The sequence below is a fragment of the Nycticebus coucang genome, chromosome 13, assembly GCF_027406575.1.
Source record: "Nycticebus coucang isolate mNycCou1 chromosome 13, mNycCou1.pri, whole genome shotgun sequence".
Lineage (NCBI taxonomy): Eukaryota > Metazoa > Chordata > Mammalia > Primates > Lorisidae > Nycticebus > Nycticebus coucang.
In genome coordinates this window covers 5993622-6012046 of record NC_069792.1, presented here as the reverse complement: position 1 = coordinate 6012046, position 18425 = coordinate 5993622, and the positions used below count along the sequence as shown (strand labels likewise).

Here is an 18425-nt window from a genome sequence, read left to right as displayed (position 1 = left end):
TGGGTCTTTTTCCTTTCCATATAAACCTAGAACTAGCCTACTAACATCCACAAAATGGATTGCTGAAATTTTGATTGAGATTATATTGAATTTACAGATCAAGCTGGTAAGAACTGACTATGACCTTACGTCTTCCAATATCTGCCAATTTATTTAGATCTGGGAGAAGGCTGGATTTTCAACAAGTTGACCACAAAGTTAGGAACCTTGAGCTAGAAGCTATGCAGGAGTCTCAAACCCCATGTTGCCCCAAATTTCAGACTGTCATATCAGCCAGATTTGAAGTGTACACAGTATGTCCAGGAACAAACCAAATCAGCCATACTCCAGTACAGACTAGTGTGAGTCTGAACAACAATGTGAATTCTCATGATTCTGCGTTGGGACCCCAAATGAGAATGACAGAAAGGAGAAATTAATAATAATAATAAATAAATTTTGACTATTATTGACCAGTAAGGAACTAATCTCTCAAATGTATAGAAACCAAGATATACAAGCATTATTTGGGAGTTTGTGGTGTATGTGGTTTTTTGACAACATTAAGATTTATTAGAATGTGCCTTAATACAGGCTCTAGGACTTGCCCATGGTGGTCTTAATGTATAAAGCCTGGAGATTCTGCCAATTCTTCTCAAGCAAGAAGTTAACAGCCAGGTAGATGCTATACACCAGGTCATCATCTGTCATCTGCACATGGCCAACTGCCATAGTCAGACATGGAACCTTCTTCTTCTCAAACTTGATTGTGGACTTTACCACATTGCCTCTGGCCACCATGTTTTCACTGTGTGTCAGCAGCAAAGGAAACTTGCCAACCTTCTTTAGACCAGGGCCAAGGATCCGTAGGATCTGCTTGCTAAGAGACTTTCAAGCCAAAAAGGCATCAGAATTCCTGGCCAGCTTCTTGAGCAGCTTCTTATTTTTGCTAAGTTTCTTCAGCACCTTGATGTCCATGTGGGGTATGTCCACAGCCTTGGCCTTGTCACAGTGCTACATAGTTCCCCAGGACACTCACAGGAAACTTGGGCGGGGCAGGGGGGGCGAACTTAAACATGACAGTGCCAGAGAATTGTTTGTCCTTTTAAGGATCATAGTTCTTCAAGGTGATCTGCAGCTCCACCCTTTCTAAAAACTTCCAGAGCTTGCACTGGCTTCCTGTAGGACTCCCAGTACTGCCTCCTACAGGTTGTTGTGAGGTACTTTGCTGCTTATGATTCTTTATGTCATAATAACCAGAAAAAAAAGGTACAAGCATTATTTTGACTGCAGGAAAAAAAAAATAAAGGAGATCAACCAAACTAAGATTACTGAAACATGCTAGAATTACTAGCATACTGTTAAGTAAACTGTAGGCTTTCAAGTCAAAACTGTGTTTCATTATGGTAATTTCATATTTATTCTTCCAAACTTCAGGATTTCCATAAACTGGCCCATTTTCTACATAGAGAATGGATTTATGAACTGTTGGATCACTTCCAACTCACTATTTCTCCACACACAGAGCAAATGTCTTATTGAAAAATCAACGTCATTTTACATTTACCATATCAAGCAACTAACTTCCCTGACTCACACATTTGGAAACTCTTTCATAGACACATCTATTGTTGTTTCCATACCAACATTGAGCTTAGTATTTACCACTGGGATTGCACTTTGCACTCTGTGGTATAACTTTCTGTTTCCATTGTTCATTTTTCCTTTTAGATTGAAACTTTCCTGAGGGTAGGAAACAAGCTTTACTATATATACTATAGCCCTAGAAAGAAGTTTCTTTCAGCAGAAGTTCAACAAATGTTTGTTAGATTAAAAAAATGTTTTTGTTTTTGGGTTTTTTGGCTAATTTCTAACCTCATAATTTGTTCATGTATTATCCTACTCTCACTCACTCTGCTCAGATCAATCTGCCTTTCCTGAGCCTTTACAGAAACAGCTAAACTTTAACTTGAAAGGGATTACTTCATTTACTATGATTCTCTAGATCATTGTTGTGTGCCTATTTTTTCCCTCCAATGTTTTTAAATTTCCATTAAGTATAATTAGATAAAAATTAAAATAAAATTTAATAAACTAAATTTCAACACTATAAACCTTTTGTTCCTGTTTTCCTTTTATCATTAAAAAATTTCTGCTTTTCACTGAGGAGTTGTGCTCTCCCCATGGGCTCTGTGGCCAAGTTGTGGGAGGGTTCCCTCCTCCACCATAGACTTCTACCTGGATAGAGCAGGGACCTGCCTGGAGTGTGTGAAGTTGCTGCACCAGAAAACAGGTGTGGTGGGGCTTGGGCAGCAGCTAAAGTCACCCTAAGTTCTCAGGTGCACTGTGCCAGCTCAGCACAATAGTCATCTCTACCTTCATATTGCCCCCATCAGACTGGGGAAAGAGGACTAATCAGAGCTTTCTCTAAGCCATACCCTGTGACTGAAAGACAAGTGCTCTTCCCCTACAGTACAATAGGATCCAAAGCCCAAAACCTCACCAAGGACCTTACCAGCCTCAAGCCACCAGTACACTGGAACTTGGATCAAGTAAAATCCCACAGCCTGATAACTTATAAACACCAACTAGATAGCCTCACCCAGCTGTCACTGTCACCTCTTGTAGGAAGACCCCAGGCAGAGCAATTCTCATAACACCATACTCAGTAAAGAAGGTCTTGCCAGGCTCCCAATTCAAACATCCTACAGCTATCAGGTGAAAAACCCAACACCCAGCACAAACACCATCCAGCACAGGCTCAAACAGAGGCAGTCACAGACATGGCACACAATAGCTACATTACAGACTTCTAGTGCACATGCCCCTCCCCTGTAGTGTCAACATTCTGCAGTAAGAAAAAAGTACCATCTACTAGAGACCTCCATTTCTTCTTAATTAAGCAGAAGAATTCCTAGCAAAGAACAGGTGCCCTGAAAACCTATTAGCCCTGAATCAAAATAGAGATTTAAAAAGAAAGGAAGAAAACTACAAAATAAACCTGGCAACATGAAAAAAAAATCAAAACACAATAACACAACCAAGGCATAACAGTGGAATTACAAGAGTAAATTCAAACTACAAGAAAATTATCAGAATTATAGCAATGGAATTCATCTTACTTGCACAATGAATGGCAAGTAAGATGAATGGAATTGAAGATAAAATTGAAAACCAACAACAACAACAACAACAAAAATAAGCCAAAAAAATACTTCAGGAAGTAATGACAAAAATCACTAAAAGGTAGGACAACCTAAGGAAGAATATGCTAGAACTTAAAGAAATGAAAGAGTAATTTAGGGAATTAAAAAAAAAAACACAGCAGAAAACTTCAGCAACAGACTAAATCAAGGAGAAGAAAGAATCTCAGAGCTTGAAGGCAAGGCCCTTAAACTAATCCAGGCATACAAAGAGGAAATAAAAGAGGACACAAAAGGTGGAGTAATCACTTAGAGAGATATGGGACCATGGAAAGCAAACTAACATATGAATCATAGGTATCCCTGAGGAAAAAGAAAGAGCTAAAACAATGGAAAATCTATCCAAGGGAATTATTGAGGAAAACTTCCCTGGTATCACCAGAGATCCAGAAATCCAATACAAGATGGTCATTGAACACTGGGAAGATACGTAGCAAATAGGACACCTCCAATACACATAGTAATCAATGTAGCCAAAGTAAAAATGAAGGAGAAAATTCTACAACCAACTAGATGTAAACAACAACAGAACTACAAGAAAAGCCCACCAGGAAAACAGCAGAATTCTCAGCAGAACCCTTAATAGCCAGAAGGGTTTTTAAGTTTTATTAAGTTCCCATCTTCAATCTTCTTAAACAGAACAATTGCCAGCCTAGAATTTTTTATCCTGCAACATTAAGTTCACAATTGATGAAGAAATTAAGTCTTTTTCAGACAACAAAACACTGAAGAAATTTGTCATAACCAGACCTGATCTGGAAATACTCAGAAATGCATTATACATAAATTAGCACAATAGATACCCACCAGTGTAAAACCACCCTGAAAAGATAAAGTTTACAACTTCCATAAAACAAGAGCACAAACAGGAAAACAAAGCAATAAGGTACTAACCAATATGATGAACAAAATAGCATTCCACATGTCAATTCTCTCTCTTACCATTAATGGTTTAAATGCATAACTCAAAAGACAGGTTGGCGGAATGGATGAAAAAAGTACAATCCAAGGATACACTGTCTCCAGGAGAGACATCTAAATCTCAAAGATGCACACAGGCTCAATGTGAAAGGATGGAAAATAATACTCCACGCAAATGGAAACCAAAAGGGAACACGTGTAGTTGTTCTCATATCACACAAAATTAAGTTTAAATCAACAATAGTAAAGAAACTCAAAGATATTCATTATATAATGGTAATGGAACAAATTCAACAAGAAGACATAAAAACCTTCAATATATATGCACCTAACACAGGAGCTCCCAAATACATAAAACAAATTCTACTATAGCTGAGTAAAGAAATAAATAATAGCATCATAATTTCTGGGGACTTCAATCCCCCACTTTCTGCTGGAAAGATCATCAAAGCAGAAAATAAATGAGGAAGCACTAGACTTAAAAAGGGACCCTAGAACAAATGGACCTAACAGATATTTACAAAATGTCCTACCTAAAAACTACTGAATATCAATATATTCATCAATATATGAAACATTCTCTAAGACTGATCTTATCTTAGGCCACAAAACACATCTCAAAAAATTTAAAGAAAGCAAAATCATACCACATATCTTTCCAGACCATCGTGGATTAAAACTAGAAATCAATTCCAAGAGTAACACTCAATCCCAAATTCATAGAAATTAAACAACCTGTCAGTGTACAATTATTGGGTCATCAATGAAATTAAGATGGAAATCAAAAGAAAAGATTCCTTGACTAAAAGACAAAGTGGACAGAAACTATCAAAATGTAGGGAAGTCGGCAAAAGCATGCCCTAAGGAAGTTTATAACCTTAAATGCCCACATCAAAATCAGAAAGGTCAACAATTAATAACCAAATATACATCTCAAGGAAATAGAAAAGGAAGATCAAACTAAACTCAAATCCAGCAAAAGTAAACAAATAACAAAGGTAAGAGCAGAACTAAATCAAATGGAAAAAATATATTTTAAAAGGTCAGTGAAGGGGTGGTGCCTGTGGCTCAAGGAGTAGAGCACCCGCCCCATATACTGGAGGTGGTGTGTTCAAACCCGGCCCTGGCCAAAAACTTAAAAAAAAAAAAAAGTCAGTGAAACAAAAAGTTGATTGCCTGAAAATATAAATAAAGTTGATAGATCCCTTGCAAGACAAACTGGCAATAGAAGAGAAAGGACCAAAATGAGCTGAACCAGAAATGAAAAAGTAGACACCACAACTGATACACAGAAATAAAAAATATCATCCATAAATACCACAAAATCTCCATGCACATAAACATAGATGAAATGGTCAAATTCCAGGAAAAACACAATTTTATAACATTGAATCAGGAAGAAACAGAACTCCTGAACAGACCAATAATTAGCAGTGAGATTAAAGCAGTAATAAAAATCTTCCAACAAAAGAAAGCCCCACACCAAATGGATTCACACCCATCTTCTCCCAGAACTACAAAGAAAAACTGGTATTCATCCTGCAGAAATTACTACATAACATTGAGAAGAAGGAAATCCTTCCCAACTCATTCTATGAAGCTAGTATCACTTTGATACAAAAGCCAGGAATGGAAACGACAAAATATGAAAACTACATACCAATATCCCTCATGGATATATATATAAAAAACTCAGTGAAATACTAGGAAACAAAATTCAATAATACATCAAAAGAATAATCCACCATGACCAACTAGGCTTCAACCCAGGGATGCAAGGATGATTCAACACACGTTAATCAATAAGTATGATTCACGGGCGGCTCCTGTGGCTCAGTGAGTACGAGGTTGGTGGGTTTAAACCTGGCCCTGGCCAAATTGCGACAAAAAAATAGTCGGGCATTGTGGCAAGCGCCAGTAGTCCCAGCTACTCGGGAAGCTGAGGGCAAGAGAGTCACCTAAGCCCAAGAGCTGGAGGTTACTGTGAGCTGTGACACTATGGCACTCTACCGAGGGTGACAAAATGAGACTCTATCTCTTAAAAAATAATAATAATAAGTATAATTCACCACATAAATAAAAGTAAAAACAAAGACCATATGATCACCGCAATAGATGAAGGAAAGTATTCAACAAAATCCAACACTGTTTAATAATTAAAAACCCTCATAAAATAGATATAGAAGAAACATTGCTCAAAATTATAAAAACCATATATGAAAACCCTACAGCCAACATCATATTGTATGGGAAAAAGTTGAAAACATTCCCACTAAGAACTGGAATGAGACAAGGGGCCCACTGTCACCACTCCTATTCAACAAGTCCTAGCCAGAGAAATAGGTTAAGAAATAGAAATAAATGGTATCCAAATTGAGAAAGAGGAGGTGAATCTATCACTTTCTGTTGATGATACAATCTTGCATCTTGAAAATCTCAAAGACTCCACCAAGATATACCCAGACTTGATTAATAAATTCAACAAAGTTTCAGGTTACAAACACAATATACATAAGTTGGTAGTATTTCTATATACTAATAACAGTCAAACTGAGAGTCAAATCAAAGATTCAATAGCGTTCACAATAGCTACAGATAAAATAAAATACCTAGAATATACTTAACCAAGGAGATGAAAGATCTCTATGAGGAGAACTATGAAGCACTGAGTAAATAACATATGCTAATGACATAAACAAATGGAGTAACACATCCTGCTCATGGATTGACAGAATCAATCAACGTTGTTAAATGTCCATACTACCTAAGTGATTTTCAGATTCAATGTACTCCCCATCAAGATATCAACAGCAAATTTCACAGATCTAGCAAAAATAGTTCCATGTTTCATTTAGAAAGAGAAAACCACCTCAAAAAATCCTAAGGAAAAAAAAAGTCTGGAAGCATCACACTATCAGACTTCAAACTATGCTCTATAGCTATAGTAATCAAGACAGTATGGTACTGGTACAAAAAATAGAAACATGGACCAATGGAATAGAACAGAAAATGCAGACATAAAACCAGCTACTTGTAGTCAATTATCTTTGACAAAACAGACAACCATGCACATTGGAAAAAAGAAACCCTGCTCAATAAATGATGCAGGAAAAAAAGTGGATAGCCACATGTAGAAGAATAAAACAGGCCTTCTATCTCCCATTACTCACAAAAATAAACTTAATATGTATAAAAGAATTAAATGCAAGGCATTAAACCCTAAGAATTCCATAGGAAAACGTAGGAAAAACTCTTCCAGACATCAGTATAGGCTAAGAATTTATGATTAAGACCATAATGGCAATTACATCAACAACAAAAATAAATAATTGGAACTTGATTAAATTAAAAATCATCCACATTACTATCTAAGCAAAGAGACAACCTACAAGATGGTGAAAAAATTACAATCTACACATCTGATAAAGGACTAATAACCAGAATCTACAAAGAACTCAAACAAATCAGCTAGAAAAAAGCAAACCTTATTAAAAGGTAAGCAAAAATCATGAACAGAAGTTTTTTAAAATAAGATACACAAATGACAAAAATATATATTTAAAATGCTCAACATCACTAATTATCGGGGAAAAGCAAATTAAAATCACAATGAGATCACCTTATTCCTATTTGAATGGCTTTTATTATTATGAAAAAGTCCAAAAACAATAAATGTTGTCACTAATACTGAGAGAAAAGAACACTTACACACCATTGGTGCGAATGCAAGTTACTATAACCCCTGTGAAAAGCTGTATGAAGATTTCTCAAAGAACTAAAAGTAGGTCTACCATTCAATCCAGCAATCCTACTCCTGGGTAGCTATCCAAAGAAAATAAGTTTTCTTTAAAAAACTTAAGTTAACTTTAAAAAAATAAGTTTTTTATCAAAAAAACAAAAAACTCCTGCACCTGAGTGTTTGTTGCAGCACAGTTCACAACTGCAAATACGTGAAATAAATCCAAGTGCCCATCAATTCATGAGCCAATTAACAAAATGTAGTGTATATACACAATGGAATACTACTCAGCCATAAAGAGGATGTATTAATGCTTTTGCAGCAATATGAAAAGAGCACAAGACAATTATCCCAAGTGAAATATCTCAACAACAGAAAACCAAATATTGCATGTATTCTCTAATAAACTGGAACTTACCAGTGGGCATACGAGGACACAGAGGGAAATAAAAGTCACTAGAAATCAAGCAGAGGGAGGCAGGGAAGGGGAAAACTCCACCTAATGGGTACAATGACAGTCTTCAAGCGACAGGCACATGTATAGCCAAGACTCAAACCAAGTATCAAAAACATTTGTAACCCCTTAACTTTTTGAAATTTTTTAAAAATCTATGCTTCATTCTAACCCAATTAAAAGGATATAGATGGGAAATGTAAAAAAATATATGTGGACTCTGGATGCAAATGGATCCTTCTCTCTGTTCATCCTCCTCCTTCACATTAGCAACAAACACCAACTGGACAAAGCCATGTTCGTGTATCTGATGCACGCCACACCACTGCAAGCTAACATGGTGTCTAATACCAAGTTCCCTCTATTTGGCTTCTTGGCAGAAGGACAATTCCCAGTTACCATCAATCGAGTGATATTTTTAACTTCTCATGTTCAGTATTTATTGAGCACACACCAAATGCCAGGTCTTGCTATAGAGTTTAGGATAGTTTAACTCTTTGACTGCAGAGCGCTCAGAAAGGAACACGCCAGTTGAGGCATGCAGTGATCACAACATCGGTTAAGATGCATAGGGCACTACTGGACGTTCATGGTTTCTTACTAATCAACGTAATTCAGCCAAGTTGCTTTCAGTTTCAAATTTATGATGTTCCATATTTATATATGCTCCCATAAGAATCCACTATTTGTATAAATTATTTTAGACACAGTGTGAAAAATACTGAGAACAAAGCATATGATGTTTACAGACTCAAGTCAGGTAACATAATAGTAACACATGTCAGTCAAGTTTTTGTTTGCAAAATGAACACCTACAGGCATCATTCACACCAAAGGGACATCTTTTTCAAATGCCTACAGGCATTGTTCACAGTCAAAAGTTTAATAAAGCAAGCAAACTAGACCCCTACTGCCCACATCCTAGTAGTTTACAATCTGTATGCTGACCTATTACTGGTACTTGTCAGACTTCTCTTTTCCAAGATAAATCACTTGACAATTATTAAAGCCTATCTGCTTCAGAGGGGGAAATTTTTTGTTGCATTCTGTATAGACTTCAAATCTCTTTGTGCTGTAAAGATTAAAACTAACGCACAGGCTGTGGTCTCCAATAATAGTAAAATATTAGGCCACTTTCTAGGAAATTGAAATAAAATAATTTATCTTGCTTGTGGCTTACATATGAAAACATCATTTTGTTAAAACTAGTTTCCTTAAAATTTTTTGATTAAGTAAAACATGATTTAAAATTATTTATATAAAACTAAGTAAGACTTTCACTGAATTTTATATTTTCAACCCACAGGTCTGGCATTAATCCATCATTAACCCATTTATATGCTTTCATATGTTTTCATATTTCAATGTCTTACAAATGAATTACATTTAATTTTTAAAATATGAATATTTGAATGTATAGAAATATATCTTGAGTGAAGAGGCAAACATAGATAAATCAGCAACGACAGAATCTTTCCAAGTTTCTACAAACTAAACTCTTGTCCATATGCCTTCCTAGTGTAAGGTGTGTCTATGTGTCTTTTTGATATGCCCATCACTCTTGACTTTGTTTTTCCTACAACTCCTACATTTTTTTCTTTTGTACTCATGCTTAGAAAGTACCACCCATGTTGTTTCAAGGCTTATTTTTATCCTTTAAACTAACAACTTTACAATTGTCCCTAGTGAACTGCATGTTATTTGTTGCTAACTTAATCTCTACTACATCAAAACCTATTAAAGTGATTCGCTCCTAAAGTATAAAAATTTTGTTGTAACAGAAATAGAAATATTTGGTATGGGATCAGCATCACTTGATTTAAATGTGTTTGTCCATAAGAAATGTTTTCAAATGTACAATCACAAAAATATGGGAACCATTAATATTTGTATTCAATTCAATTCATTTCAGTAAGCACTTGTTGAGTACCTACAGGACTGAAGCACTAATAAGGTAGAGTAATATGAGCATGCAATACTCTTACCTTTGAACACATCTTAAATCCCACTGGAGATGATAATCATGCTTACCTACCCTCTAAACCTACGCAAACTCAGGTAATTAAGAGGATTGATTCCATTCTGTTTTTAAGAGTAATGCCAGTCCAGTCTAGTGATTCCAGGTCAGAATACAATGAAAACAAAAAATAATACGTTTCATTGTTATGCACCAATACTATTTCTTTTTTCCTTTTTTTTTTGTTTTTGTTTTTGTTTTTGTTTAGAGACAGACTCTCACTATGCTGCCTTCAGTAAAGTGCCATGGCATCACAGCTCCCAACAACCTCAAAACTCTTGGGCTCAAGCAGTTCTCTTGCCTCAGCATCCCAAGTAGCTGGGACCATAGGCGCCCACCACAACACCCCACTTTTTTTTTTTTTTGGTTATAGTTGTCCCAGGCTGGATTTGAACCTGCCAGCTCCAATGTATGTGGCTTGCTCCCTAGCCACTGAGCCCCGGGAGCCAAGCCTCAATACTATTTCTCAAGAGCAATGAAGCATATGCAGTTTGACTAAAATGACTCATTACAAAACTTTCAGATATAGAATCCTAAAGTCAGGTGTCATAACTAAATCAATGAGTCATTAAACAAGTTATAGAGAAAATACTACGGTGGAAGCAGCAGAGGATGTCATTAAATATTCTGTGGAGGCTCTTCTCTATGAAAGTACCAGAGTAAAAGTTAAAATTCAATGTTGTTTGGCAGGCATGGTGGCTCATGCCTATAATCCTAGCACTCTGGGAGGTTGAGGCAAGTGGACTGTTGAGCTTATGAGTTTCAAGACCAGCCTGAACAGGAGCAAGACCTGATCTCTACTAAAAATAGAAAAACCAACTGGACGTGGTGGCAGGTGCCTGTAGTCCCTCCCAGCTACTTGGGAGGCTGAGACAGGAGGATTGATTGCTCCATCCCAAGAGTTTGAGGTTGCTGTGAGCTATGACACCACAGTACTCTAGCCAGGACAACAGAGTGAGACTCTGTCTAAAAAATATATATATATATATAAAAATATATATATATTTTTTTTTTCAATGTTTTCCAAATGACAGACCCCATCAGGAGATAGCCTCAGAACACTTCTTTGGGCCTCTGTTAATAACACAGGTTTGGTACACATAAAACAACTGGCTAGGTGGGACACACAGGAGAATCTCTGACTGATCCCAATGTGTACTGACACTGTGTATGAGAAGCCACATCCAAGGGGCCAGTGAAAATCTAGGACAGGCCTGACCCGGCCCATGCCTGATGATGACGATGGATGAGAGAAACACTACCCCAAAATATGGCACCTAGGCATCCTGAGTATTTCAAGCTGAAGGAAATTGAGAAAGCCACAGGACAAAGATCTCACTAAACTTCTCCTGCCCATTTTCTCTTGAAGTAGGCCCCAGAAACTGAAATTCCCCTCTCCTCTTGCTCCCCTGCAGTAAACCACAGAACAGAACTCTCCCTCCCTCTTCCCTGAACCATCCCAGGAAGCCTCAAAAGGTCACTTCTGACTTTCTCCTTTCTTTCTCCCCTAAAGATCTTCACATCATAAATGTCCTCCTCTCTGCCTAGAGGGAAGAAATATTACACAGGGACTCGAAGAAGAATCTGCACAGGCCCCACACTTTATTACCGTTAGATCGTCCTTCTGAATGTCCATAAAAGTGATCATTTTCCTTAGGTTTAGAGTCTTAATTTCTGAAGATTCCCTGTGCTACATAAAATTTATATTAAATAAATTTTTATTTTATTCTCTTGTTAACCTGGTTTTTTGTTATAGGGATCGCAACCATGAACCTAGTGATGGATGAAGAAAAGATATTACTTTCTGTCCCCAACAACTAAAAGGGTTAAATTTAGAATAGAAACTCGTCAAAATTCTGGTCCATTTTTTTTAGTATTATTATTATTAAATCCTAGCTGTGGACATTAATGCAATCTTGAAGCACCATACACTGGTTTTATAGACCGTTTGACACTTTTTCATCACACTGGTTAACATAGCCTTCCTGTTACTGTGCCAAAACATTTACAGGAAGGCTATGTTAACCAGTGTGATGAAAATGTGTCAAATGGTCTATGAAGCGAGTGTATAATGCCCCATGATCATATCAATGTATACAGTTATGATTTAATAAAAAAAAAAAACAATCTAGTGCAAAAAAAAAACAAAACATAGCCTTCCTGGCATTTTCTTAGTTATTGTGTTAAGACATTTATATTCTACATTTACTAAGTTTCACATGTACCCTTGCAAGATGCACCGCAGGTGTAATCCCACCAATCACCCTTCCTCCACGCATCCTCTCCTCTCCCTCCACTCCCTCTCCACTTTCCCCATATTCTTAGGTTATAACTGGGTTATAGCTTTCATATAAAAGCCATAAATTAGTTTCATAGTAGGGCTGAATACAGTGGATACTTTTTCTTCCATTCTTGAGATAGTTTCTCCATCCTATTATCCTCAATACTCCACGACAGGAGCTTACGATTAGTCCGACCTAGATAGAGTCTCAGCTCTAACACCACATGGGGAACTCTGGGTGAGTTACATAACCAGGTTCACGCTCAGCTTCTGTATCTGAAGAATGACCATGCCAACAGTTCCTTTGTGGCAGGAACCACATGTTTTAATCTGTACGTTTCCGCCTGTCTTCCTATGCTTCCTCAACTAAACACCAAGGACTTCTGCCATTCCATCAGCCTGATCAGCTGAGTCCTCCAGAGGAGGTGGAGGGAGGCTATGAGTATTTGGTGTAGGACAGAAAGATTTCATTATAAATTTTCAGAGGAAATATATTCACTTGGAAAGATAAGATAACCAGGACACTAAGAAAAAAACAGAAGAGACAGAGAAGATCACACAACCTGGAAAGGGAAGAATTGAAGAACCATGAAAACTGTCATCCAACTTGAATATGAGGTGACTAACTTTTGAGTCACTAAACAAAAGGCGACTGACCTCTGAGCTAGCCCTGTGGTGACACTTATCTGTGCTTCTAGAAACTACCCAGCAACTTCCAAAGACAAACCCTGATGTAGTTGAGGCATCTTTCCCCTCCAAGTATCACGTCAAAATCTGATCCCCATTGTTGGAGGTGGGGCTTAGAGGGAGGTGTCTGGGTCATGGGAGTGGATCCCTCATTAACAACTTGGTGTCAGCTTCATGTGACGCGCCTGCTCCCCCTTCACCTTCTGCCCTGATTGGAAGCTTCCTGAAGGCCTCACCAGGAGCAAATGCTGGTGCCATACTTCTTATACAGCCTGCAGAAACATTAGCCAAATAAACCTCTTTATAAATTACCCAGACTTCGGTATTTTCTTTTTGGCAATGCAAATGAACTAAGACACACACCAGAGCACAATTCCCAGGTGATCTGTATGCACATTATGTTTCAGAAGTATTGTCTGTAGATTCGAGATCCCTCTCTTATACCAGGCACATGACTACCCTCCTCACTTAATAAAAACACCAGTCAAGGGGGGGCTGACACATATAACATCCAATTTCCAAAAATCACTCAGAAAATGCTATTCTCAGGCTTATTATTGGCAAGTGTCTTTAACATTTGCTGAGAGAAATAAAAGCAGATGCTTACTGTTCCATCACACCGGCCATCCTTAATCCTTAGATACATCTGTGCATTTTTCACACTTTCAAACATGCAAATCCCAGAGCTGATTTTATGGACTTTCCAGTAGGATGTCTCAGATTGCGTTCCTGCTCCAGTGCAGCTCCCATCAGGCTGGAGACACAGGGCCTGACACAGGCTTGTAGCAAGCAGAAGCACGGCGCTGTTGAGGAACACCCCCTTCAGAGCGACAAACAGAAACAATAAAAACAATCAGGCTCATGCTTTGCTAGAGGAGTCTACAAACTCAATACTCTTCCAGTAGTCACTTCCAGAAGCCTGGTGGCTGAAAATGGGCAAAAGGTAATCTGTATCCTTTCTCTAATAAACTGTAATTGAGTAACTAGGAGTAAACATCTGATTTTAGCTTGTATTCTTCCTATTCCTAGTGTGAATTGCCTTTCCTTATGTTTATTCAGCTTTCAATGAGTTCTGTGAGTCTTTCTACTGAATCACGAAGTCTTGATAGTGGTCTCAAGGACCCCTAAACTCTATAGTTGACCTTACACATGAGAGTAGTATTACAGACTGTTCCATTAACTCCATAATTGGCTTAACTTTCACAGGAATAAAAATTGGGACATTTGGGGAATGAAATTTGATGGTATATTCCCAGAGCCTTGATCATATTCTGAACCTTAATTTCTCATTTTCTAGGCTAAGAAAATGAGAAATGATGTGGTCAAAGGCATATGCCAGAGTATATATTATAGAATATAATATGCAAAAGTGGTAAAATAAAGAGATTAAATGTTTTCTGTTTTGTTTTATTATTTGAGACAGAGTCTCACTCAGCCATCCTGGGTGGAGTGCCCATGGTATCATCATAACTCACAGCAACTTCAAACTCTTGAGCTCAAGAGGTACTCTTGCCTCAGCCTTCCAAGTAGTGGGAACTACAGGTGCCCACTACCATACCTGGCTAATTTCTCTATTTTTAGTAGAGACGGGATATCACTCTTGCTTAGTCTGTTCTCGAACTCCTAAACTCAAGGCATTCACTCTCCTCGGCCTCCCAGAGTGCTAGGATTACAGGCATGAGCCACAAGATTGAATGTTTAATAATAAAGACACACACACATTCCTTATTTGAACATTATGAAATCATTAACCTAATGTTTCTTTTTAAGTTAAATAGTATGCTATGAGTTAAAATTACATACTTTTGGGAGAAATAATAAAGTCAAGAAGTACTTATTATATATTAAGTACAGATCTATCTTGTTTAATTGCACTTCACTTTACTGTACTTTGCAGATACTGGGTTTTTTACCAATTGAAGGTTTGCAGAAACCCTACATTAAACAAGTCTATCAACACTATTTTCCTTTCTTTAAATTTCAGATTAATATGAAGGTACAAAAGATCAGGTTACATTCTCTGTGTTTGTTAGGTAAAGTCCAAGTTGTAGTTGAGTCCTTCACTCAAGAGGTGTGCCATATCCCCCTACATTGTGCCCATTAGGTGGAGAGCTTGCCTCACTTGAATTAAATTAAGTTTTCCTCTCATGTGGGTGTGAAGTTGTTCATCTACTAGTTTTATATTAGTATTGAGTACATTGTATACTTTTTTTCCATTTTGGTGACACTTTACTAAGAAGAATGTCCTTCAACTCCATCCAGGTTAATACAAAAGATGTAAAGACTCCGTAGTATTCCATCGTATACATATACCACAGTTTGTTAATCCCTTCAAGGGGATGATGGGAACTAGGGTACAATTGTCACACATTGACAATTGTAAATTAAGCTGCAATAAACATTCTACTACAAATGTCCTTATGATAAAATGATTTTTTTTCTCCTAGATAAATACCTAGTGATGGGATTGTGCAGTTAAACGGAAGCTCTACTTTTAGCTCTTGGAGGATTTTTCATACTTCTTTCCAAAGAAGTTATATTAGTTTGCAATCCCACCAACAGTGTAAAAGGGTTCGCTTCTCTCCACAACCATGCTGGAATCTGTAGCTTTGGGACTTTGTGATGTGGGCCATCTTCACTGGGGTTAGGTGATATCTCAGAGTGCATTTATTTGCATTTCTCTGATAATTAGGGAAGATGAGCATTTTTCATGTGTTTGTTGGCCGATGAAGAAGATGTCACCCATCTTCTTCACAGAAGTTCTCTTCAGGTCCCTTGCCCATTCTATAAGTATGACTGCACTTTTTTGTTGATTTGTTTGAATTCTCTGTGGATGCTGGTTATTAGCCATTGTCAGATATGTAACATGCAAGTATCTTTTCCCATTCTGAAGGTGGTCTGTTTGCTTTCATTGTTGTGTCTTTAGCTGTGCAGAATCCCCTTTAGCATGATTAAGTCCCATTTATTTATTTTTGTTGCTCCTGTGACTGCCAATCAAGGTAGTCTTCTTCATAAAATCTTTCCCCAGGCCAATATGATCGATAGTCTTTCCCACACTTTCTTCTCAAGTTTTTATCATTTCATGTCTTGGGTTTACTTCTTTTATCCATTGTAAGTCAAGTTTTGTAAGTGGTGAGATCCTGTTTCAGTCTTTTACATGTGGTTATCCAGTTCTTCCAGCACCATTTATTAAATAGGGGTTCTTTTTCCCAGTATAAGCTTTTGTTTGGTTTATTGATGATCAGATGGTGATATGAGGCTGGTTTCACCTCTAGGTTTTCTATTCTGTTCCACAAATCTGTGTCTCTAGATTTGTGCCAATACCATGCTGTTTTGATCACTATAGACTTGTAGTATAAACTTAAGTCTGGTAATGTGGTGCCTCTGGATTTTCTTTTACTACTAAGAATTGCATTGGCTTACTCAAAGTTTTTTATAGTTCCACACAAAATGAAGAACTATTTGTTCAAGCTCTTCAAAGTATGATTTAGGTATTTTAACAGGATTGGATTAAATCTATGGACCATGTAGGGTAGCATAGCCATTTAAAAAATGTTGACTCTTCCCAGCCAAGAGCATGGTATGTTCTTCCATTTTTTAGTGTTTTCTGCTTTTTCTTTTCTCAAGGTTTCACAATTTTCTCTGTAGAGATCCTTCGCCTCCTTTGTTAGATATATTCATAGGCATTTCATTTTCTTTGAAGCTACTGTGAAGGGTATTATGTTCTTGATTTGATTCTCAGTTTGATTATTCTTAGCATATACAAAGGCTACCAATTTGTAGAGATTGATATTAGATACCAAGATGTTACTGTATTTCTTGATCACTTGCAGGATTCGTGTGGTTGAGACCCTGAGGTTTTCTTAGTATAAAATCCTACCATTAGCAAAAAGCAAGAGTTTGACCTCCTCTGTCCCCATTTGAATAACCTTGATATTCTTCTCCTGCCTGACTGCATTAGCAAGAACTTCCAGCTCTATGCTAAATAGTAGTAATGACTGTGGACATCCTTGTTTGGAGCCAGTTCTAGTGGAAATGCTTTCAGTTATACCTAGTTCCTTATGATATAGCTGTAAGATTGTTATAGATGGCCTCTATCAGTTTAAGAAATGTCCCATCTTTGCCTACATTTTTTAGTGATCTTATCAGAAGAGGATGCTGAATTTTTTTCAAATGTTTTTTTCTGTATCTATTGAGAGGATCCTATGGTCTTTGTTTTTGCTTCTACTTATGTGATGGATTACATTTATGAATTTGCGTAGGTTAGACCAATATTGTCTCCCTGGGATAAAGCCTACTTGATTATGATGTAATCCCTAGTATGTAGCTGTATTCTATTTGCTATGATTTTGCTGAGCATTTTTGCATTGACATTCATTAGTCAAATTGGTCTGCAGTTTGGTTTTTTGTTTTGTTTTGTTTTTGTTAAGTCCTTTCCTGGTTTTGGTATCAGGGTGATATGTGCTTCATAGAACATGTTAGGGAAGGTTCCTTCCTTCTCAAAATTTTGGAACAGGTTCCACAATATAGGTACAAAGTCTTCTTTGAAGATTTGGTAGAATCTTGCCATCTGATCTAGGACTTTTGCTGTTATTGTTGTTGTTGTCATTGTTGGGAGCTTTTTTATTGTTGTCATGATTTCAGTGCTTGATATTGGTCTGTTCGAGAGATCTATTTCTCCCAAGTTAAGTCTACAGACACTGTGTGATTCTAGGCAATGATCTATTTCCTCCACATTGTCAAACTCCTGGGTATAAAGGTTTATGTAGTAATCAGAGATGATGTCTTGTATCTTTCTGGTATCTGTTGTTATTTCTCCTTTTTCATTTCCGATTGAGCTTATTGGAGATCTTATTTTTCTGTTTCTAGTTAATCTGGCCAAAAGTTTACCAATTTTGTTTATCTTTTCAAATAACTAACTTTTCGTTTCATTAATTCTCCAAATGATTCTTTTGTTTTCAATTTCATTTACTTCTGACCTACTTTTGGTTATTTCTTTTCTTTTGCTAGGTTTGGGATTGGATTGTTTTTCCTCTTCCAATTCCTTGAGATGATTCATTAGGTTGTCAATGTGTGCTCTGTTTTTTGGATACGGGCTTCTAATGTGATAAATTTCCCTCTAAGACTGCTTTTGCAGTATCTGA

General features: G+C 37.1%; 1 protein-coding gene and 1 pseudogene across 1 annotated transcript in view; both read right to left on the bottom strand.

The window, feature by feature from the left end:
* Positions 1 to 18425, bottom strand: part of RP1 (RP1 axonemal microtubule associated) — a 301766-nt gene that overhangs the window by 163655 nt on the left and 119686 nt on the right. The window contains exon 15 of the mRNA XM_053558851.1: positions 13889 to 14101. Coding sequence (XP_053414826.1) covers positions 13889 to 14101 — 213 coding nt within the window. The remainder of the gene's footprint in view (positions 1 to 13888; positions 14102 to 18425) is intronic.
* LOC128563982 (60S ribosomal protein L10a-like) lies at positions 577 to 13539 on the bottom strand (annotated as a pseudogene).